This window comes from Nicotiana tomentosiformis, chromosome 1 (genome assembly GCF_000390325.3).
Source record: "Nicotiana tomentosiformis chromosome 1, ASM39032v3, whole genome shotgun sequence".
In the NCBI taxonomy this organism is placed as follows: Eukaryota; Viridiplantae; Streptophyta; class Magnoliopsida; order Solanales; family Solanaceae; genus Nicotiana; species Nicotiana tomentosiformis.
In genome coordinates this window covers 123,314,403-123,336,852 of record NC_090812.1, presented here as the reverse complement: position 1 = coordinate 123,336,852, position 22,450 = coordinate 123,314,403, and the positions used below count along the sequence as shown (strand labels likewise).

The following is a 22,450-nucleotide window of genomic DNA, read 5'->3' as shown; positions in this document are numbered from 1 at the left end:
AAAAATTAAGGACAGGATGTCCTTAACTTACAGTTACAAGTTCAAAAGTTAAGGACACTTGGTCTTGAACTTAGACTTACTAGCTCATAAATTAAAGGACAATTAGTCATGAACTTAGAGTAACAAGCTCATAAGTTAAGGACAATTGGTCCTGAACTTAGAGTGGAAGTTCAAAAATTAAGGACACTTGGTCCTGAAGTTAGAGTTGCAAATTCAAAAATTAAGGACAGGTAGTCCTTAACTTACAGTTACAAGTTCAAAAGTTAAGGACACTTGGTCCTGAACTTAGACTTACAAGCTCATAATTAAAGTCCTAAACTTAGAGTAACAAGCTCATAAGTTAAGGACAATTGGTTCTGAACTTAGAGTGGAAGTTCAAAAATTAAGGACACTTGGTCCTGAAGTTAGAGTTGCAAATTCAAAAATTAAGGACAGGTAATCCTTAACTTACATTTACAAGTTAAAAAGTTAAGGACACTTAGTCCTAAACTTAGACTTATAATCTCAAAAGTTAAGAACACTTAATCCTTAACTTAGAGTTACAAGCTCAAAAATTTAGGACATTTAGTCATGAAGTTAGAGTTGGAAGCTCAATACACTTAGTCCTGAATTTAAAATTACAAGTTCAAGACACAAATATAACTAATTAAGAAATAATGAATACCGACTTACACTTTTTTGCGACCTTTCATTTTCTCCTTGCCCAACCACACAATGAATTTCTTCAATAAGTTTTCATCATCTTTGGCATAATGAAAAATACATGTACGAGTATATTTTGATTTTATCCAGCCTATATACTTGGGAGTATTTTCATTGGGCGCCATCGATGTTCCTCTTTTTCTTTTCTGTTCAAAAGGAGATTTCAATTGCCAACTAAGCTTCTTATTCCTTTTCCCTCGACCAAGCTCTTCTTCAATATTTCCTTCAACCTCCATAGACAAACCCTCATCAATGCTCATTTGTGTAGTCGGAAGAGTAGGAGTAAGAATAGCAAATGATGGACCATCAAAACCAATACTATCTCTCTTCCTTTTCCTAGTATATTGGTTAACGGCTTCATTTTTGTTTTGTTCTGCAAGCAACACTACATATACATTAGTTTGCTGCAAGTCGTCAATTCTATGAATTGTCAAATGAAGAGACAAAAACTAAGGACATAATTTTTGAAATGTCCTAACAATTTGAATTATGAATACAATTTTAAGGACACAATCAATACCTGTGTTGGCCACGCTGCCTTCTTGTATTTCTTTAACAGACAATGGTGCTGACATATTGCTTGCATTTTCTTTATCTTGCAACTCTTCTCCATGTTCTTCGATTGCAAGTTCACAAGATTCTGCAAAATATTTACAGCAGCTAACACAATTAGTACTTGTTACTAATCTTTGATTAAAACAAATATATATAAGATGAAAAAAAACTCCGTCTAACCTTTTGCAACTGTCAAGATCATGCCAGTTAAATCATTATCTTGACTAGCATTTTTGTAGCTTCCAATATTGTCTGTAATAGAGAGAGGTGTAGAGATACCATACGTTCCTTCTATACATTTGCAAACAATCTCACTTATGCTTGTTCCTTGGGTATTTTCTATGTCTTGAAATTGTCCTCCACTTCTCTCTTTTGAAATTTCATCATCTTGATAGTCCACTCCATCTTGTGTAGTCGGAGGAGTAGGAGTAAGAATTATGGACCATCAAAACCAATACTATCTCTCCTCTTTTTCCTAGTATATTGGTTAACGGCTTCATTTTTATTTTGCTCTGCAAGCAACACTACATATACATTAGTTTGCTGCAAGTCGTCAATTCTATGACAAATTGTCAAATGAAGAGACAAAAACTAAGGACATAATTTTTGAATGTCCTGACAATTTGAATTATGAATACAATATTAAGGACACAATCAATACCTGTGTTGGCCACGCTACCTTCTTGTATTTATTTAACAGACAATGGTGCTGACATATTGCTTGCATTTTCTTTATCTTGCAACTGTTCTTCATGTTCTTCGATTGCAAGTTCACAAAATTCTGCAAAATATGTACAGGAGCTAACACAATTAGTACTTGTTACTAATCTTTGATTAAAACAAATATGTATAAGATGAAAAAAAACTCCGTCTAACCTTTTGCAACTATCAAGATCATGCCAGTTAAATCATTATCTTGACTAGCATTTTTTGGCTTCCAATATTGTCTGTAAGAGAGAGGGGTGTAGAGATATCATACGTTCCTTCTATACATTTGCAAACAATCTCACTTATGCTTGTTCCTTGGATATTTTCTATGTCTTGAGATTGTCCTCCACTTCTCTCTTTTGAAATTTCATCATCTTAATAGTCTACCCCATCTTGTGTAGTCGGAGGAGTAGGAGTAAGAATAACAAATGATGGACCATCAAAACCAATACTATCTCTCTTCCTTTTCCTAGTATATTGGTTAACGATTTTATTTTTATTTTGTTCTGCAAACAACACTACATATACATTAGTTTGCTGCAAGTCGTCAATTCTATGACAAATTGTCAAATGAAGAGACAAAAACTAAGGACATAATTTTTGAATGTCCTGACAATTTGAATTATGAATACAATATTAAGGACACAATCAATACCTGTGTTGGCCACGCTGCCTTCTTGTATTTCTTTAACAGACAATGGTGCTGACATATTGATTGCATTTTCTTTATCTTACAACTGTTCTCCATGTTCTTCGATTGCAAGTTCATAAGATTCTGCAAAATACTTACAAGAGCTAACACAATTAGTACTTGTTACTAATCTTTGATTAAAACAAACATGTATAAGTTGAAAAAAAACTCCGTCTAACCTTTTGCAACTGTCAAGATCATGCCGGTTAAGTCATTATCTTGACAAGCATTTTTTTGGCTTCCAATATTGTATGTAAGAGAGAGAGGTGTAGAGATATCATACGTTCCTTATATACATTTGCAAACAATCTCACTTATACTTGTTCCTTGGGTATTTTCTATGTCTTGAGATTGTCCTCCACTTCTCTCTTTTGAAATTTCATCATCTTGATAGTCCACTCCATCTTGTGTAGTCGGAGGAGTAGGAGTAAGAATAACAAATGATGGACCATCAAAACCAATACTATCTCTCTTCTTTTTCCTAGTATATTGGTTAACGGCTTCATTTTTATTTTGCTCTGCAAGCAACACTACATATACATTAGTTTGCTGCAAGTCGTCAATTCTATGACAAATTATCAAATGAAGAGACAAAAACTAAGGACATAATTTTTGAAATGTCCTGACAATTTGAATTATGAATACAATATTAAGGACACAATCAATACATGTGTTGGCCACGTTGCCTTCTTGTATTTCTTTAACAGACAATGGTGCTGACATATTGCTTGCATTTTCTTTATCTTGCAACTGTTCTCCATGTTCTTCGATTGCAAGTTCACAAGATTCTGCAAAATACTTACAAGAGCTAACATAATTAGTACTTGTTACTAATCTTTGATTAAAACAAATATGTATAAGATGAAAAAAAACTCCGTCTAACCTTTTGCAACTATCAAGATCATGCTAGTTAAATCATTATCTTGACTAGCATTTGTTTGGCTTCCAATATTGTATGTAAGAGAGAGAGGTGTAGAGATATCATATGTTCCTTCTATACATTTTCAAACAATCTCACTTTTGCTTGTTCCTTGGGTATTTTCTATGTCTTGAGATTGTCCTCCACTTCTCTCTTTTAAAATTTCATCACTTTCCTTGCAGCTTCAAAAGATTCTGTAACATTTACAATTAATACTTGTTGCTAATAGTTTACTAAAACTAGCATTCAACATGTCATGAAAATTCCATCTAACCTTGATTGGCATCATTTTGATTTCCAAATTTCTCTTTAAGTGAGAGAGGTGTAGATAGATCATATATTTCTTCAACACATTTGCATACAATCTCACTTATACTTGTTCCCAATGGATTTTCTAAATCCTGAGATTATACTCCAGATCTACAAATTATTTCTGTTACACTTGTCTCTTTTGGATTTTCCTAGTCTTGACATTCCATTCCATCTTGATCTTGCACTCCATCAAAAGATTCTACACATATTTGTAATCACAAAAAAGTTTATATGTATTACGCTATTGAATATAAATTTCAATGATAACAAATTCAAAAACTGTATCTAACCTTTCCCAATTTCAATGCCAATATCAGTTTCATCTTCTAGATGCGCATCTCTATAATCGCTTTCATAATTATCTTCTACATGCACATCTATATCGTCACATTGATCATCCAAGAAAATCTGCAACCAGAACACTCAATAACTGCTACCATGTCCAGCTACACCTGGATCTGCACACAAGGTGTAGGGGGTAACGTGAGTACGCCAACTCAGTAAGTAACAACAATAAATAAAGACTGAGCAGTAATGACGATCAATAAAGCATATAACGTTCATATAAGGAAATCTCAGTAAAATAACACATGCTCTTAAAAAAATCAGGATTTGAATCAAACATCTTGTTTAAACCCAGTTCCTGTAAAAATCATTTAAAGACATTTTTTTCCAATAGTTTTTCAAACAAAGGCTCAATGCAAAGGTGAGCAAAAATGATAAAATCATAAACAGCCCCTCAAGCAAAACATCACTCATATACAGCCCCTCGGGAAGACCTCACAGTCACTTGTGCCACTCGAGCATACCTCATAATCACTCTTGCCACTCAGGCATACCTCACAATCACTCTTGCCACTCGGGCATACCTCATAATCACTCTTGCCTCCCAGTCACTCAGCACTCGGCACTCGCACTCAGTAGGTACCTGCGCTCACTGAGGGTGTGTACAGACTCCGGAGGGGCTCCTTCAGCCCAAGCACTATAATCTGCACGGACAACTCACGTGCGATAATAATAAAGTATGTTGTAGGCGGGCAGCCCCGATCCACACTCATCCTCACAAATCAGGCCCTCGGCCTCACTCAGTCATAAAGTATGCTGCAGGCGGGCAGCCCCGATCCACACTCATCCTCACAAATCAGGCCACTCGGGCATTTCAGTAAAATAGGGCATTCGGCCCAAAACATTTATATGCATCAAATAGAGTCATAAAACTAAGTTATGCGGTAAACAAGTATAAACATGACTGAGTATAGATTTTTAATCGAAAACAGTGAGAGGATGGTAAGAAATAGCCCTTAAGGGTCCAAACAGCATTGGCGCAAGGCCCAAACATGGCATTCAGCCCAATTTACAGAAAATCTTTCTAAAACATATAAGTATCAATGGTTTCAACAAATTATGCAACTTTACAGTTGCTACGGGATGGACCAAGTCACAAATCCCCAACAGTGCACGCCCACACGCCCGTCACCTAGCATGTGCGTCACTTCAAAATAGTAGAATGATATGAAATTCGGGGTTTCATACCCTCAGGACTAGATTTACAATCGTTACTTACCTCAAACCGGTCAAATCTCTATCCCGCAATGATATTGCCTCTGGACTCGGCCTCCAAATGCTCCAAATCTATTCACAATCAATATAACACCATCAATATACGCTAATGGAATGAATTACACAAGAAAAGCTTCAAAATTAGACCAAAACCCGAAATTGGCTCAAACATCGCCTGTGGGGCCCATGTCTCGGAATCCGACAAAAGTTATAAAATCTGAAAGCCCATTCAACCACGAGTCTACCCATACCAACTTTACCAAAATCCGACCTCAACTCGACCCTTAAATCTACAAATCTTATTTCCAAATTTTTAAGTTTCAATCTCCGATTTACACCTCAAAATCATGTAATCTAGTCGAATTATTCGATGATAATTCAATATTATGGAGTAGAAATGATCACAAGGGACTTACCTCAAGTTTTCCTTGAAATTATATCAAAAATCGCCTCTCCTCAAGCTCCAATTTGTCAAAAATGGCAAATGGGACGAAGTCCCTGTTTTTATAATTCTGCCCAGACATCCTCGGTTCTGCCTCGATTTTGGCCTTCGATCGAGGTGCTTGATCCTGGTCCTCGGTCCTGCCCCTCGATCCTGGTTCTTGATCCTGGCCCTCGATTATGTCTTCGACCCGGCCTTCGACCGTTACCCTAGACCCTGGGCTCGATCATGCCTTCGATCGTGGCCCTCGACTCTGGGCTCGATCATGGCTTCGAATATGACATGGAGATAACTAATCCATACCCAATATCACATCAAAGTCAACCATACTAAGCAACAATAGATCTACTCGGGTCTCTAGACCCCCAATAGTCACCACACATGACCAATATACGTGGTCCACAATAATAGTATCGCCCACAGAAGTAGATACATGTACAGATGAAACTAAGGACTCACGGGGCATATCCAAAAAATGGGCGAAATACGAGGAAACATATGAATACGTAGAACCAAGGTCAAATAATACTGAGGCATCTCTGTGTCAAACTGAGACAATACCTGTAATCACAGCATCTGAAGCAATAGCATTTGGTCTGGTAGGGAGAGCATAGAAACGGGCCTGACCACCCCCTGATCTGCCTCCCCTTCTAGGGCGACCCCTAGCTGACTGACCTCCACCCTGAGCTGACTAGGCGGGTGGTGAGGTAGCTGGTGCTGTAGTCGGAGGCTGACTCCTCTGCTGAGATAGACCTCCATAACGATGAAGACACTGCCTCAATATATGCCCAAGCTCCCCACACTCAAAACAACTCCCTGGTGCTGGCAGCAGAAACTGAAGGGAACCCCTAGCACCGGGATGACTGGTAGAAGAACCTGGCATAGAAAGGCCCTGAACAGGTGGAGCACGGGACGAACTTTGAACTGGAAGGGCACTAAGTGATGAGTGGCCCTGATAGGAACTGTGAGAACCATGGACAGATGATGCACCCCGATGAAATAGCCGAGCTGACTGAGCCTGTCTGAAATGACGACCTCTACCGTGCTGGAACTAACCCCCAAAAGGAGCACCGCTGAATCTACCCTGACCACGAGGCCTCTTAGCCTCCCGCTCAACCCTCTCCTGACTGCGAACCATCTCAATCTGCCGAGCAATGTCGACAACCTCATCAAAGGTAGCACCCAAAACTCGCTCCCTGGTCATGAGCAACTGTAGCTGATAAGTGAGGCCATCAATAAACCTCATGATCCTCTCTCTGTCCGTGGGAACCAACCAGATAGCATGACGGGCCAACTCGAAGAACCGCATCTCATACTGCATCACAGATATATCACCCTAGCGGAGCCGCTCAAACTGTCTACGCAGCTCCTCTCTGCGAGATCGAGGCACGAACTTCTCCAAAAAGACCACGGAGAACTGCTGCCAAGTAAGGGGTGCTGCGCCAACAGACCTACACCTTTCGTAAGTCTCCCACCATCTGAGTGCAGTCCCAGAAAACTAAAAGGTAGTGAATGAGACCCCACAAGTCTCCAAAATACCAGCAGTACGGAGTATCCTCTGACACCTGTCCAAAAAGTCCAGAGCATCCTCTCTCTCTGTGCCACTGAAAGGTGGTGGCTGAAGTCTCCCAAACCTCTCCAACCTACGCTGATAATCCTCAGGCATAGCAGGAACCACCTGGTGGTGCATCTGGTGTCTGAAGTCCCTGAATAACCTGCTCGGGTGTGCGAGCGACGGGAGTCTGAGTGCCTCCCCTGGCCTGAGAAGTGGTTGCGGCAGTCGAAATAGAGACTGCCTAAGCAAGGCCAGTACACGCTATCAGAATCTGAGCTAGGGCCTCCTGAAGGCCTGGAATCACAATTGGCACAGGTGGTGCATAATCTGGTGCATCAACAACTGGAACTTGGTCCTGATCTGGGATAACCGGTGGATCTGTAGGTACTACCCCAACTGTTGTATGGGCTGCACCTCTGCCCCTACCACGGCCTCTACCACGGCCTCGGCCTTTCGCGGCCCTGGCTGGTGGTACTGGTAGCTGGCCCTCCTGACCGGTAGCATGAGTCCTCACCATCTGTGAGAGAATGAAACAACAGATGTTTAGTTACTAGAATCAACAGATTCGCACGACAAGAATTCAAGAATGTGAAGTTTCCTAAAGGTTCTGTAGCCTGCTTAAGATAAGTACAGACGTCTCCGTACCGATCCGCAAGACTCTACTAAACCCGCTCATGACTCGTGAGACCTATGTAACCTAGGCTCTGATACCAATCTGTCATGACCCAAAACTAACCTATGTCGTGATGGCACCTATCGTGGAACTAGGCAAGCCGACTCATTTCCAAAACAAAATGATATTTTATTTCAAAGATAATTTCAAGGTTACTTAACATAAAACCTCCATTTAAAGAGTTCAAATCAAAGAAAAACAGAAGTGCGGAAAAGAAAAGTCCGACATCGGGGTGTCACTAGTCATGAGCATATACTACAATCTGTCTAACAATATCAAGGCTAACTCAGCCCGAAAAATAGCTAAATACAATGAGAGGAAGATAAAAGGGAGAAGAGCAGGGGCTGCAATTGCCAAACAGCTACCTTGCTATCTCCAAGAAAATCTGCAACCAGAACACTCAATAACCGCTACCGCGTCCAGCTACACCTGGATCTCCACACAAGGTGTAGGGGTAACGTGAGTACGCCAACTCAGTAAGTAATAACAATAAATAAAGACTGAGCAGTAGTGACGATCAATAAAGCATATAACGTTCATATCAGGAAACCTCAGTAAAATACCACATGCTCTTAAAAAAATTAGGATTTGAATCAAACATCTTGTTTAAACCTAGTTCCAGTAAAAATCATTTAAAGACATTTTTTTCCAACAGTTTTTCAAATAAAGGCTCAATGCAAAGGTGAGCAAAAATGATGAAATCATAAACAGCCCCTCGGGCAAAACATCACTCATATACAGCCCCTCGGGCAAACCTCACAGTCACTCGTGCCACTCGGGCATGCCTCACAATCACTCTTGCCACTCGGGCATACCTCACAATCACTCTTGCCTCCCAGTCACTCAGCACTCGGCACTTGCACTCAGTAGGTACCTGCGCTCACTGAGGGTGTGTACAGACTCCGGAGGGGCTCCTTCAGCCCAAGCGCTATAATCTGCACGGACAACTCACATGCGATAATAATAAAGTATGCTGCAGGAGGGCAGCCCCGATCCATACTCATCCTCACAAATCAGGCCCTCGGCCTCACTCAGTCATAAAGTATGCTATATGCGGGCAGCCCCGATCCACACTCATCCTCACAAATCAGGCCCTCGGCCTCACTCAGTCATAAAGTATGTTGCAGGCGGGCAGCCCCAATCCACAATCATTCTCACAAATCAGGCCACTCGGGCATTTCAGTAAAACAGGGCATTCGGCCCAAAACATTTATATGCATCAAAATAGAGTCATAAAACTGAGTTATGTGGTAAACAAGTATAAACATGACTAAGTATAGATTTTCAATCGAAAACAGTGAGAGGATGGTAAGAAACAGCCCATAAGGGTCCAAACAGCATTAGCGCAAGGCCCAAATATGGCATTCAGCCCAATTTACAAAAATTCTTTCTAAAACATATAAGTATCAATGGTTTCAACAAAGTATGCAACTTTACAGTTGCTATGGGATGGACCAAGTCACAAATCCCCAATAGTGCACGCCCACACGCCCGTCACCTAGCATGTGCGTTACTTCAAAATAGTAGAATGATACAAAATCCGAGGTTTCATACCCTCAGGACTAGATTTACAATCGTTACTTACCTCAAACCGGTCAAATCTCTATCCTGCAATGATCTTGCCTCTGGACTCGGCCTCCAAATGCTCCAAATCTATTCACAATCAGTATAATACCATCAATATACGCTAATGGAATGAATTCCACAAGAAAAGCTTCAAAATTAGACTAAAATCCAAAATTGGCTCAAAAATCGCCTATGGGGCCCACATCTCGGAATCCGACAAAAGTTACAAAATCCTAAATCCCATTCAACCACGAGTCTACCCATACCAACTTTACCAAAATCCGACCTCAACTCGACCCTCAAATCTACAAATCTTATTTCCAAATTTCTAATTTCCAATCTCCGATTTACACCTCAAAATCATGTTATCTAGTCGGATTATTCGATGATAATTCAATATTATGGAGTAGAAATGATCACAAGGGACTTACCTTAAGCTTTCCTTGAAAATATATCAAAAATCGCCTCTCCTCAAGCTCCAATTTGTCAAAAATGGCAAATGGGACGAAGTCCCTGTTTTTATAATTCTACCCAGACATCCTCGGTTCTGCCTCGATCTTGGCCTTCGATCGAGGTCCTCGATCCTGGTCCTCGGTCCTGCCCCTCAATACTGGTTCTCGATCATGGCCCTCGATTATTTGTTCGACCCGGCCTTCGACCGTGATCCTCGACCCTAGGCTCGATCATGCCTTCGATCGTGGCCCTCGACTCTGGGCTCGATCATGGCTTCGATCGTGGCCCTCGACCCTGAGCTCGATCTGCACTTCGATCGTGTCCCTCGACCCTGAGCTCGATCTGGGCTCACATCTGGGCTCGATTTCTGGGCAGAAGCAATTTTCAACAGAAGGAAATTGTAGCAGCTGTTCTAGTTCAATTTTTGATCCGTTAACCATCCAAAACTCACCCGAGGCCCTCGGGACCTCAACCAAATATACCAACAAGTCCTATAACATCATACGAACTTAATCGAATCCTCAAATCACCCCAAACAACGCTAAAACCATGAATTATACCCCAATTCAAGCCTAATGAACTTTGAAATTTCTAATTTCTACAAACAACTCCGGAACCTATCAAATCACGTCCGATTGACCTTAAATTTTGCACACAAGACTTAAATGATATAACAGAGGTATTCCAATTTTCAGAATCGGATTCCAAGCCCGATATCAAAACATCACCCCCCCCCTCCCCCGGTCAAACTTCTCAAAAATTAAACTTTCGGCATTTCAAGCCTAATTTCTCTACGGACTTCCAAATAATATTCCGGACACGCTCCTAAGCCCAAAATTACCATACGGAGCTATTGGAATCATCAAAATTCAAATCCGAGGTCGTTTACATATAGGTCCATATCTGGTCCACTTTTCTAACTAAATATTTTTATTTTCAATTATGAGACTAAGTGTCTCATTTCACTCCGAGTTCCTTCTGGAGTCGAACCAACTAACCCGATATAGCATAATATAGCTGAATAACACAAAAAGAAGTAGGAATGGGGAAAACGGGGTTATAACTCTCGAAACGACGGGCCGGGTCATTACAATTTACAAGTTAAAAAGTTAAGGACATGTAGTCCTGAACTTAGAGTTACAAGTTAAAACGTTAAAGACAGGTAGTCCTAAACTTCAAGTTACAAGCTCATAAATTAAGGACACTTTGTCTTTAACTTAGAGTTACAAGCACAGAAATTAAGGACAGGTAGTCCTGAACTTAGAGTTCCAAGTTCTAAAAATAAGGACATGTAGTCCTGAACTTAAAGTTACAAGTTAAAAAGTTAAGGACATGTAGTCCTGAACTTAGAGTTACAAGTTAAAAAGTTAAGGACAGGTAGTCCTAAACTTCAAGTTACAAGCTCACAAATTAAGGACACTTGGTCCTTAACTTAGAGTTACAAGCACAGAAATTAAGGACATGTAGTCCTTAACTTAGAGTTCCAAGTTCAAAAAATAAGGACATGTAGTCTTGAACTTAGAGTTACAAGTTAAAAAATTAAGGACATGTAGTTTTGAACTTAGAGTTACAAGTTCAAAAGTTAAGAATAGGAAGTCCTAAACTGAGAGTTACAAGCTCAAAAATTAAGGACATGGTGTCCTTTACTTAGAGTTACAAGCACAGAAATTAAGGATATTACCTTGATGTCATTTTGAATCCTTTTTCTGATAAAGCTATTTTTTGATGTATTCTAGTACATTCTACCTCCATATCCTTTTTGAACTTCTCCGATAATCTCTGAATCAAAAATCATAAAAACAAAAAAGTCTCTTAAGCAAAAATAAGCAAATAAAAAACTAATGGTATTCAAAGACAGAAAACCTACGTTAACAATTTCCTTAAGCAAGACTTCATCAACTTGTGTTGAAGGCATTGAACTTTGACCTTGAGACAATGGCACATGCACACTAGTGGGCTCCGCATCTACTTCAGAAGAAAGAAATGGTACCATCTCGAGCAACAGATACAACTATTATATAAGAAAAAAAAACGTAAGTATTCATAACTAAAACACATAAACAAAAAAATAGCTAGTAATCATGTTAACTTACTTTTTCATTATGGAAGTACTTTTTACATAGGTGTCATAAGGTGGAGATTTCATATCTGAATAACATAGCATCCGAGGGAACCCACATTCTCTGAAGTTCACAAATTGTTTTTCCTGAAAAATTGGGAATACTTCCATAATCCAAACACAGAAGGCGAAAGGGAAGCCAAGTATAGTATAATTGTCCTTCTCTTTATCTTTCTCTTTCTCTTTCTCTTTCTCATTCTCATTCTCATTGTCTGAAGTATTTTGTTTGGGCTTCAAGCAGCTCTTCAATGATTTTAGTAACTTTTCATAACAAAGAGAGCCCCAATTGAAAGAAGAGCAGAGTTCATCATCATCTATGATTTTCATTACCCGCTCAGACACATTCCGATTCTTGCGCTTCCCAATCAACACAGATTCAACAAAATAAATTGTTGCCAACTTCACCGCATCGTCATGGCTGCCTACAAATGATGCAGTTGTACCATATGGGTGACTAGTAATAAAATGTCACAAATCGCCTAACTCGATTCTATCCTTTCCAGGGAAGTAGACTTTCGAAAGCCTATTCTCTCTTTCACGTAAAACTTTGAAGTCCACTGAAGAAGAACATTTCAACCCAGTAATTATCTGGAATGCTTCACGTGTAAACTTCACTATGATCAAAAACCTTGAATGTCATTGAATGCGAGTCATTGCTTACAATTTCTGAAGCAACACACAATGAATAAGTCTACCACAGAACTTCATACCTTGTAATCGGAAAAAGTTTCCGAAAACACCATCCCTCAACTTCTTCCATTGCGTGTTCGACAAGAAACTTTTTATTATTTCCTTATACTGAAAATCTCCTTTCCAATAGCTCATCGAATTACACCAATCATCAAACTCGAAAATACGATCTCCTTCCATTAGCACACTACAAAGAAGGAAATAGAACGTAAACATTAGGACTATTTTTCTGAAATGTCCTTAATATTTAAACTACAAAACTAAAATCCAGGACCTAAGTAGATGCATCTTTAATAGAAGAACAGTAAACTAAAATTAGCTTACAAATTCTTAGGACTATTTTTCTGAAATGTCCTTAATAAACTAAAATCCAGGACCTAAGTAGATGCATCTTTAATAGAAGAACAATAAACTAAAATTAGCTTACAAATTCTTAGGACTATTTTTCTGAAATGTCCTTAATATTTAAACTAAAAAACTAAAATCCAGGACCTAATTAGATGCATCTTTAATAGAAGCACAATTAACTAAATTTATCTTACAAATTCTTAGGACTATTTTTCTAAAATGTCCTTAATATTTAAACTAAAAAACTAAAATCCAGGACCTAATTAGATGCATCTTTAATAGAAGCATAATTAACTAAAATTAACTTACAAATTCGTAGGACTATTTTTCTGAAATGTCCTTAATATTTAAACTAAAAAACTAAAATCCAGGACCTAATTAGATGCATCTTTAATAGAAGCACAGTTAATTAAAATTCCTAAACACAGTTAGCTTATAAATTCTTAGGACTATTTTTCTGAAATGTCCTTACATAATCAATATATTGATTGAACCACAAACACATTTCAATACTAAAAGATTCTCAATAACTTTCTCACAAAAATATGTAGCTTATTCCTCAGTGAATCAAGTTATAATTATTATTTTGGACATTTCACACATACCTGATGACAAACACAGCATTGATCACGATTAGAGATATACAAAAAGAAAAATGCATAAAATCAAAATCGAAAATATACCAGTACGCTGGTTCACTACAGAGAAGATGACAAAGGAGAAGAGATTAAGTTGGACAAAGTATACGCAGAGAATTATTGTGGGCTGGGCAGGAACGATATTGAGGAAGCGAAATTTTGCTTATGAAATTTTTGCTCTGAACTTCAATCGAGATAAGAGAGTTGTATGCAGGAACGATATTGAGGGAGCGAAATTTTGCCTATGAAATTTTGGCTCTGAACTTAAAAGAGAGGTGCGTATAAAGGAAGGGTTTGGGAATAAAAGAAATAGAAGAAAGGGTAAAAATATCTTTTCATTTTAATTTTAATAGAGTAGTGGCTAGTTTTGCTCAACATTAGAATTGGTGGATAAAAAATAAACACCACATTATTTAGTGGCTACCACACGCCATTTTTACTACATTATATAGTATATTGTATAGATTATATAAATATAATATAATAAGATAAATATGCTATAACAGATTTCATACATTTATTATATTTGACTCCCATATTATATAGATTACATCTCTCACTCATTTGAATGACTGCATTTGAATTGGGGTCTATTTGGTTAGGCTTAATTTTAGAGATGTAGAGATATTTTAGGAAAATTTAATTGTATTTGAATTGTAGTTAGTTTGCTTAAGCTTAAATTTAGGGAATGTTAAGAATTCTATTAAATTTTGCTAAAATTTTGGAATCTTCATATAATATAGGTTGAATAATGTCCGTAGAAAGAGATCCTTTTAACTTGAATATATATTAATTATATAAAATAAAGATAATGATGTTGTATAATATGTAAATCAATAGCTAGTTGCAAATGATGAAATATACTATCTATAAAGTTGTAGTTATGTAAACTTCCCAAGAGAAAAGGTCTTGGCCCATTTCAAATCTCGTTTCACGGAGAAGGCCCAATTGAAAAGGAATACAGACTTGATCTTTTAGGTGAATGTTTGTATTTGGTGATATATCGTATACAAATAATGAGAAATTCTAATATGTTATAAATTAAATACTGTAAAGTAAAGACAAATATAGAGAGAAACAGATATATTATTCAACTTTAAACTGATGTACATAATGAACTGAAAACTCCTCTATTTATAGAAGAAAGGAAGCAGCTGCGAGGCTTTTCAGGAAGCAACTGTGAGGCTTTTCTTGAGCTGCTTGTAAGCTGTCTGCATGAGCTGCTTGCAACTTGTCTGTTTAATAAGAAGTTGCTGCAAATCATTCCATTGACTTGCTTGCAACCTGCCTACATCAGTTGCTTGTAGATAAACTTCAATAGAGTACCAAACGGATAATCTTCTTCAGGAAGATTATCTATAGCGAAGTAATAAATGGACATCCACATTATAATTATTTTCATAACACTCCCCCTTGGATGTTCATTAAAAGATATTGTGCCTTGTTAAAACCTTGCTAGGAAAAACCCAATGGGAAAAATCCTAATAAAGGAAAAGGAGTACACATATTTAGTAATACGCAATTCTAGTTGCCTCATTAAAAACATTACAAGAAAAACCCCATGGGAAAGTCTTAGTAAATAGAAAAGAGTACATCACGTATTTCACTCCCCCTGATGAAAACCTTGTTCCAAATATTTGAGTCTCCGTATTCCAATCTTGTATACCATCTTCTCAAAAGTTGAAGTTGGCAAAGATTTAGTGAACAAATCTACTGGATTGTCACTTGAACGGATTTGTTGCACATCGATGTCACCATTTTTCTGAAGATCATGTGTGTAGAATAAATTTGGTAAAATGTGCTTCGTTCTATCTCCTTTTATAAATCCTCCCTTTAATTGGGCTATACATGCAGCATTGTCTTCGTATAAAATTGTGAATCTTTTATCACATTCCAAACCACATTTTTCTTGAATGAAATGAATCACTGATCTCAACCATATGCATTCCCTACTTGCTTCATGAATAGCTTTTATCTCAACATGATTTGAAGAGGTAGCAACAATAGATTGCTTTGTGGAGCGCCATGATATGACAGTACCTCCACATGTAAACACGTACCCGGTTTGAGATCGAGCTTTATGGGATCAGATAAATAACTTGTATGTGCATAACCAACAAGATCTGCACTACCTTTGTTAGCATAAAACAAACCCATATCAAGAGTTCCCTTTAAATATCGCAAAATATACTTAATCTCATTCCAATGTCTCTGTGTAGGAGAAAAGCTCTATCTTGCTAGTAAATTAACAGAAAATGCTATGTTAGGCCTTGTAGCATTAGCAAGATATATAAGTGCACCAATTGTACTGAGATAGGGTGTTTCAGGACCAGGGAGTTCCTCTATCACGACCCAAAATCCCAACCTGTCGTGATGGCACATATCTCGATACTAGGCAAGCCGATAATCTCAATAAAACCCAAACTTCTCTTTAAGGTTGAAAATATAATATTTAAATACAATACAAACATTCCCCAAAACCTGGTGTAACTGAGTACATGAGCATCTAATATGAATACAAGTCTGGAAAATATAGTCTATAATAGTCTGAGACCAACTATAGTGAACAGAGAGATAGAGAAGGAGAGACAAGGTCTACGGAACACGGAAGCTACCTCAAAATCTCCTGAAAATCAACCGCGTGAAAGGATCAACACTCGCTATGTCCGGGAACACATGGATCTGCACACGAAGTGTAGGGTGTAGTATGAGTACAACCAACTCAATAAGTAACAGTTTTAAATCTGGTCCTGGGGGTATTAAACCCCGGATTTTGGTATCATGTGATTATTTTGGAGGTGACGCACATGTCACGACCCAAAATCCCAACCTGTCGTGATGGCGCCTATCTCGATACTAGGCAAGCCGATAATCTCAATAAAATCCAAACTTCTTTTTAAGGTTGAAAATATAATATTTAAATACAATACAAACACTCCCCAAAACCTGGTGTCACTGAGTACATGAGCATCTAATATGAATACAAGTCTGGAAAATATAGTCTGAAACCAAATACAGTGAACAGAGAGATAGAGAAGGAGAGACAAGGTCAGCGGAACACGACATCTACCTCAAAATCTCCTTAAAATCAACCGCGCGAAAGGATCAACACTCGCTATGTCCGGGAATACCTGGATCTGCACACGAAGTGCAGGGTGTAGTATGAGTACAACCAACTCAGCAAGTAACAATAATAAATAAGGAACTGAAGATAGTAACGAGCTACACAGTTATGGTTCATTTCCAGTAATCCCAACAAAGAATAGACATGCTAGCAAATCTGGCAGTTTAATGTCAAATAAATTTTTATACAGTTCCTGTTCATGTAATCCGTATATCAACAATCTTTCAGAAATTTAACAACAATGACAGATAGCAACTAAGTGCAACAACAAATGGAAATCAAGTACAACCTCTCAGGACAACAATCACTCACTGGGCTCCCAGCCGTCATCACTCCCTGGGCTCCCAGCCCTCATCACTCACTCAATGGGTACCCGCGCTCACTGGGGTGTACAGACTCCGAAGGGGCTCCTACAGCCCAAGTGCTATAATCTGTACGGATAACTCACGTACTGCACGGATAACTCACGTGCCATAATATAAATATCTGGATCCGCACGGCCAACTCACGTGCCATAATATAAATATCTGGATCCGCACAGCCAATTCACATATTGCACGGCCAACTCATGTGCTATAGCATAATATAAGGATCCGCACGGCCAACTCACGTGCTATAGTATAATATTAGGATCTGCACGGCCAACTCACGTGCTATAGTATAATATAAGGATCTGCACGGCCAACTCACGTGTTGCACGGCCAACTCACGTGCTATAGTATAAATATCTCACAATCAGGCCCTCGGCCTCACTCAGTCATAAATCTCTCCAGTCTCTCGGGCTCTCAATAATCATGAAATCAGCCCAAAAAATAATGATATGATGTATCAATAATAATAACAGAGACTGGGATAAAATATACAAGTAAAAACTGAGACTGAGTAAATATTGCATTTAGCAGGCAATTCAACAAGTACGTGACTTCTGTGGGTTCCAATAGTACTATCACATAGCCTAAGCATGATTTCTAACATGATTTACAGTCAAATTTTGTCAACACATAGAGAGCATATAGCTAACAACAAATTATTCAACTTTACAGTTTCCCGGAACGGACCAAGTCAAAATCCCCTCGGTGCATGCTCACACGCCCGTCACCTAGCATGTGCGTCACCTCCAAAATAATCACATGATACCAAAATCCGGGGTTTAATACCCTCAGGACCAGATTTAAAACTCTTACTTACATCAAGCCGTGAAATTCATATTCTGCAATGCCCTTTCCACTTGAATTGGTCTCCAAACGCCTCGAATCTGGTCATAAATAATTCGTTTCAGTCAATAAAATTCATTGGAATTAATTCCACAAGAAAATAATGATTTTCCATAAAAATCCAAAAATTAGCTCAAAAATCGCATGCGGGCCCACGTCTCGGAACTCGACAAAATTTACAAAATCTGGAAACCCATTCAACCACGAGTCTAACCATACCAATTTTACCAAAATCTGACCCCCAACTCGACCCTCAAATCTTCAATTTAAACCAAGAGGGTTTTCAATTTTTCCCAACTCAATTCACCAATTAAATGATAAAAACAACCATGGATTCGGGTAATTTAACCAATATTGAGTTACGAACACTTACCCCATTATTTTCTCTGAAAATCACCCAATATCACCTCAAATCCTAGATCCAAATCGTCAAAAACTCCCATTTTCAGAACTTAAACTCTCTGCCCAGACATTTGCTCTACGCGATCGTGAACATTCCCACGTGATCGTGAAGAACAATTTCTATCGCCAAGATTTTATTCTACGCGATCGTGGACTTTCCCACGCGATCGCGATGCACAACATTATAGACATACGCGATCGCGGACTAGTCCACGCGATTGCAAAGCACAAAATGCGTGACTTCTGCTCTGCTCCACTTGCTCTACGCGAACGCGACCTTCGTCATGCGTTCGCGAATCACAGAACTCTAGAGCTATGCGATCGCATCCCGCTTCACGCGATCGCGAAGCACAAAATGCCACTGCCTCACATTAACCCTACGTGATCGCAGATATCCCCACGCGATCACGTAGGATACCCCCCCCCCCCGACCAAATACGCCTATGCGATCGCAAACGCATTCACGCTATCACTTAGAAGGAAAACATTATCAGATATCAGAAAATTCCAGCAGCTATTCAAGTCCAAATGTTTGATCCGTTAACCATCCAAAACTCACCCAAGCCCCTCGAGACCTCGACCAAATATACCAACAAGTCCTAAAACATCATACGGACTTAGTCGAACCCTCAAATCACCTCAAACAATGCTAAAATCATGAATTACACCCCAATTTAAGCCTAATGAACTTTGAAATTTCTAATTTCTACAAACGACTCCGGAACCTATCAGATCACGTTTGATTGACCTCAAATTTTGCACACAAGTCATAAATGACATAACAGAGGTATTCTAATTTTCAGAATCGGATTCCGATCCCGATATTAAAAAGTCCCCCAACCCCCCGGTCAAACTTCTCAAAAATTAAACTTTCGGCATTTCAAGCCTAATTCCTCTATGGACTTCCAAATAATATTCCGGATACGCTCCTAAGCCCAAAATCACCATACGGAGCTATTGGAATCATAAAAATTCAAATCCGAGGTAGTTTACACATAGGTCCATATCCGATCCACTTTTCTAACTTAAATTTTTAATTATGAGACTAAGTGTCTCATTTCACTCCGAGTTCCTTCCGGACCCGAACCTACTAACCCGATAAGTCATAAATCAATTGCAAGACATAAATTGAGCAGTAAATGGGGGAACGGGGTTATAATATTCAAAACGACCGGCCGGGTCGTTACATTCTCCCCCTCTTAAACAAACGTTCGTCCTCGAACGGGTTTAGAATAATACCTGGAGTCTCAAATAAGTGTGGATATTTGTTCCGCATCTCTTGCTCAGTCTCCCAGGTAGCTTCTCCGAATGGCTGATCTCTCCACTGCACCCCCACTGATGTTATGTTCTTTGACCTTAGCTTTCGAACCTGTCGGTCTAAAATAGCCATCGGCTCCACATCATAAGTCAAATTACCGTCCAGCTGTACTGTACTGAAATCCAGAACGTGAGATGGATCCGCGACATACTTTCGGAGCATGGATACATGGAACGCTGGATGAACACCTGATAGACTAGGTGGCAAAGCAAGTTCATAAGCCACCTCCCCAATTTTCTTAAGTATCTCAAAAGGCCCAATATACTGAGGGCTCAACTTGCCCTTTTTACCGAACCTCAACACACCCTTCATGGGTAAAATCTTGAGCAGAACCTTCTCCCCAACTATGTGAACAACATCACGAATCTTCCTATTGGCATAACTCTTCTATCTAGACTGTGCCGTGCAAAACCGTTCCTAAATCACTTTGACCTTCTCTAAAGCATCCTGAACCAAGTTAGTACCCAATAGCCTAACCTCACCCGGCTCAAACTAACCCACCGGAGACCGACACCGTCTCCCATATAAAGCTTCATACAGAGCCATCTGCATGCTTGACTGGTAGCTATTATTGTAAGCAAACTCTGCCAGTGGAAGAAATCGATCCCAAGAACCCCCAAAATAAATGACACAAGCGCGTAGCATATCCTCCAATATCTGAATAGTGCGCTCGGACTGTCCATCCGTATGAGGGTGAAATGTTGTACTCAACTGAACCTATGTGCCCAATTCTCGCTGCACTGCCCTCCAAAACTGTGAGGTAAACTGCGTACCCCGATCTAAAATAATAAACACCGGCACACCGTGTAGGCGAACAATCTCACGAATATAAATCCCAGCCAACCGCTCCGAAGAATAATTAGTACTGACTGGAATAAAATGCGTAGATTTGGTCAACAGATCTACTATCACCCAAACAGCATCAAACATTCTCAAAGTCCGTGGGAGTCCAACTACGAAGTCCATGGTAATACGATCCCACTTCCACTCCGAAATTTCAAGTCTCTGTAGCAATCCACCCGGTCTCTGGTGCTCGTACTTTACCTGTTGATAATTTAAACACCGAGATACAAACCCAACTATATCTTTCTTCATTCGCCTCCACTAATAGTGCTGCCTCAAATCCTGATACATTTTTGCAGCGCCTGGATGAATAGAGTACCGCGAACTGTGAGCTTCCTGGAGGATCAGCTCACGCAAACCACCTATATTAGGCACACATAGCCTGCCCTGCATCCGTAATACTCCTTGGCATCACCGTGCCAAACCGTGTCATTAAGAATAAGCAGATATGGATTATTATACTGGCGCTCTCTGATGCGATCATATAAAGAAGACCGAGAAACCACATAGGCCAAAACTCGATTCGGCTCGGAAATATTCAATCTAACAAACTGATTAGCCAAGGCCTGAACCTCCAAGGATAAGGGCCTCTCTGCTACCGGTAAGTATGCTAAGCTACCCAAACTCTCTACCTTATAACTCAAGGAATCGGCCACCACATTGGCCTTTCCGGGATGATAGAGAATGGTGATATCATAATCCTTAAGCAACTCCAACCACCTTCATTGCCGCAAGTTAAGATCCTTTTGTTTAAACAAATGTTGTAGACTCCGATGATCGGTATACACCTCACACTGGACACCGTACAAGTAATGCCGCCAAATTTTCAAGGCATGAACAATAGCTGCTAACTCAAGATCGTGGATTGGATAATTCTTCTCATGTACCTTTAGCTATCTGGACGCATAGGCAATCACCTTACCGTCTTGCATAAGTACTGTGCTGAGACCAATCCGCGATGCGTCACAATACACAGTATAAGACTCTGAACATGTAGGCAACACCAATATTGGAGTTGTAGTCAAAGCTGTCTTGAGCTTCTGAAAGCTCTCTTTACATTCATCTGACCACCTGAACGGAGCACCTTTCTGGGTCAACTTAGTCAGAGGCGATGCAATAGATGAGAAACCCTCCACGAAACGACGATAATAACTGGCCAAGCCGAGAAAACTCCAAATCTTAATAACTGAGGATGGTCTGGGCCAATTCTGAACTGCCTCTATTTTCTTCGGATCCGCCTTAATACCTTCATTAGATACTATATATCCCAAGAATGCCACCGAACTAAGCCAGAAATCACACTTAGAGAATTTGGCATAAAGTTTCTCATCTCTCAGCCTTTGTATTTCCATACCCAGGTGTTGTGCATGCTCCTCCTGGCTACGTGAGTACACTAGAATATCATCAATGAATACCACAAAAAATAAATCAAGATATGGCTGAAATACACTATTCATCAAATGTATAAATGCTGTTGGGGCATTGGTTAGCTCAAAAGACATCACAAGAAATTCGTAGTGGCCATAACGAATCCTGAATTCTGTCTTTAGAATATCCGAATCCCGAATTTTTAATTGGTGATACCCAGACCTCAAATCAATTTTGGAGAACACCCTCG

The 22,450-nt window shown here is 39.3% G+C and overlaps 1 protein-coding gene and 2 long non-coding RNA genes across 4 annotated transcripts; all 3 read right to left on the bottom strand.

Annotated features, from left to right (window-relative positions):
* Nucleotides 1-668: 668 nt before the first annotated feature.
* On the bottom strand, nucleotides 669-3,291 carry LOC108945121 (uncharacterized). Its single transcript, XM_070200261.1, has 7 exons — nucleotides 2,836-3,291; nucleotides 2,621-2,740; nucleotides 2,134-2,471; nucleotides 1,937-2,038; nucleotides 1,438-1,769; nucleotides 1,223-1,342; nucleotides 669-1,075 (listed from the first exon to the last, which is right to left on the bottom strand). Exons 5-7 carry the CDS (start codon nucleotides 1,457-1,459, stop codon nucleotides 669-671), a joined length of 549 nt encoding a protein of 182 aa, XP_070056362.1. The 5' UTR covers nucleotides 1,460-1,769; nucleotides 1,937-2,038; nucleotides 2,134-2,471; nucleotides 2,621-2,740; nucleotides 2,836-3,291.
* Nucleotides 3,292-3,744: 453 nt separating this feature from the next.
* On the bottom strand, nucleotides 3,745-4,341 carry LOC117276729 (uncharacterized). The gene is made up of 3 exons (XR_004506997.2): nucleotides 4,178-4,341; nucleotides 3,850-4,086; nucleotides 3,745-3,769 (listed from the first exon to the last, which is right to left on the bottom strand). It is a non-coding gene; the product is annotated as an uncharacterized lncRNA (long non-coding RNA).
* Nucleotides 4,342-14,945: 10,604 nt separating this feature from the next.
* On the bottom strand, nucleotides 14,946-18,381 carry LOC138903001 (uncharacterized). 2 transcript variants are annotated; one of them, XR_011412516.1, is made up of 4 exons: nucleotides 18,244-18,381; nucleotides 17,002-17,068; nucleotides 16,547-16,613; nucleotides 14,946-16,063 (listed from the first exon to the last, which is right to left on the bottom strand). It is a non-coding gene; the product is annotated as an uncharacterized lncRNA (long non-coding RNA). The 2 variants fall into 2 exon arrangements; XR_011412515.1 differs by lacking the exon at nucleotides 14,946-16,063 and having other exon boundaries at nucleotides 16,343-16,613.
* Nucleotides 18,382-22,450: the final 4,069 nt, after the last annotated feature.

Bases quoted from the DNA above. Each gene is read 5' to 3' on its own strand.
- LOC108945121 (XM_070200261.1), bottom strand. From the start codon at position 1,459: ATGATCTTGACAGTTGCAAAAG. The intron at 1,343-1,437 runs GTTAGACGGAGT...AATATTTTGCAG, and splicing joins GATCTTGACAGTTGCAAAAG to AATCTTGTGAACTTGCAATC. The intron at 1,076-1,222 runs GTATTGATTGTG...TGTTGCTTGCAG, and splicing joins AGGCAGCGTGGCCAACACAG to AACAAAACAAAAATGAAGCC.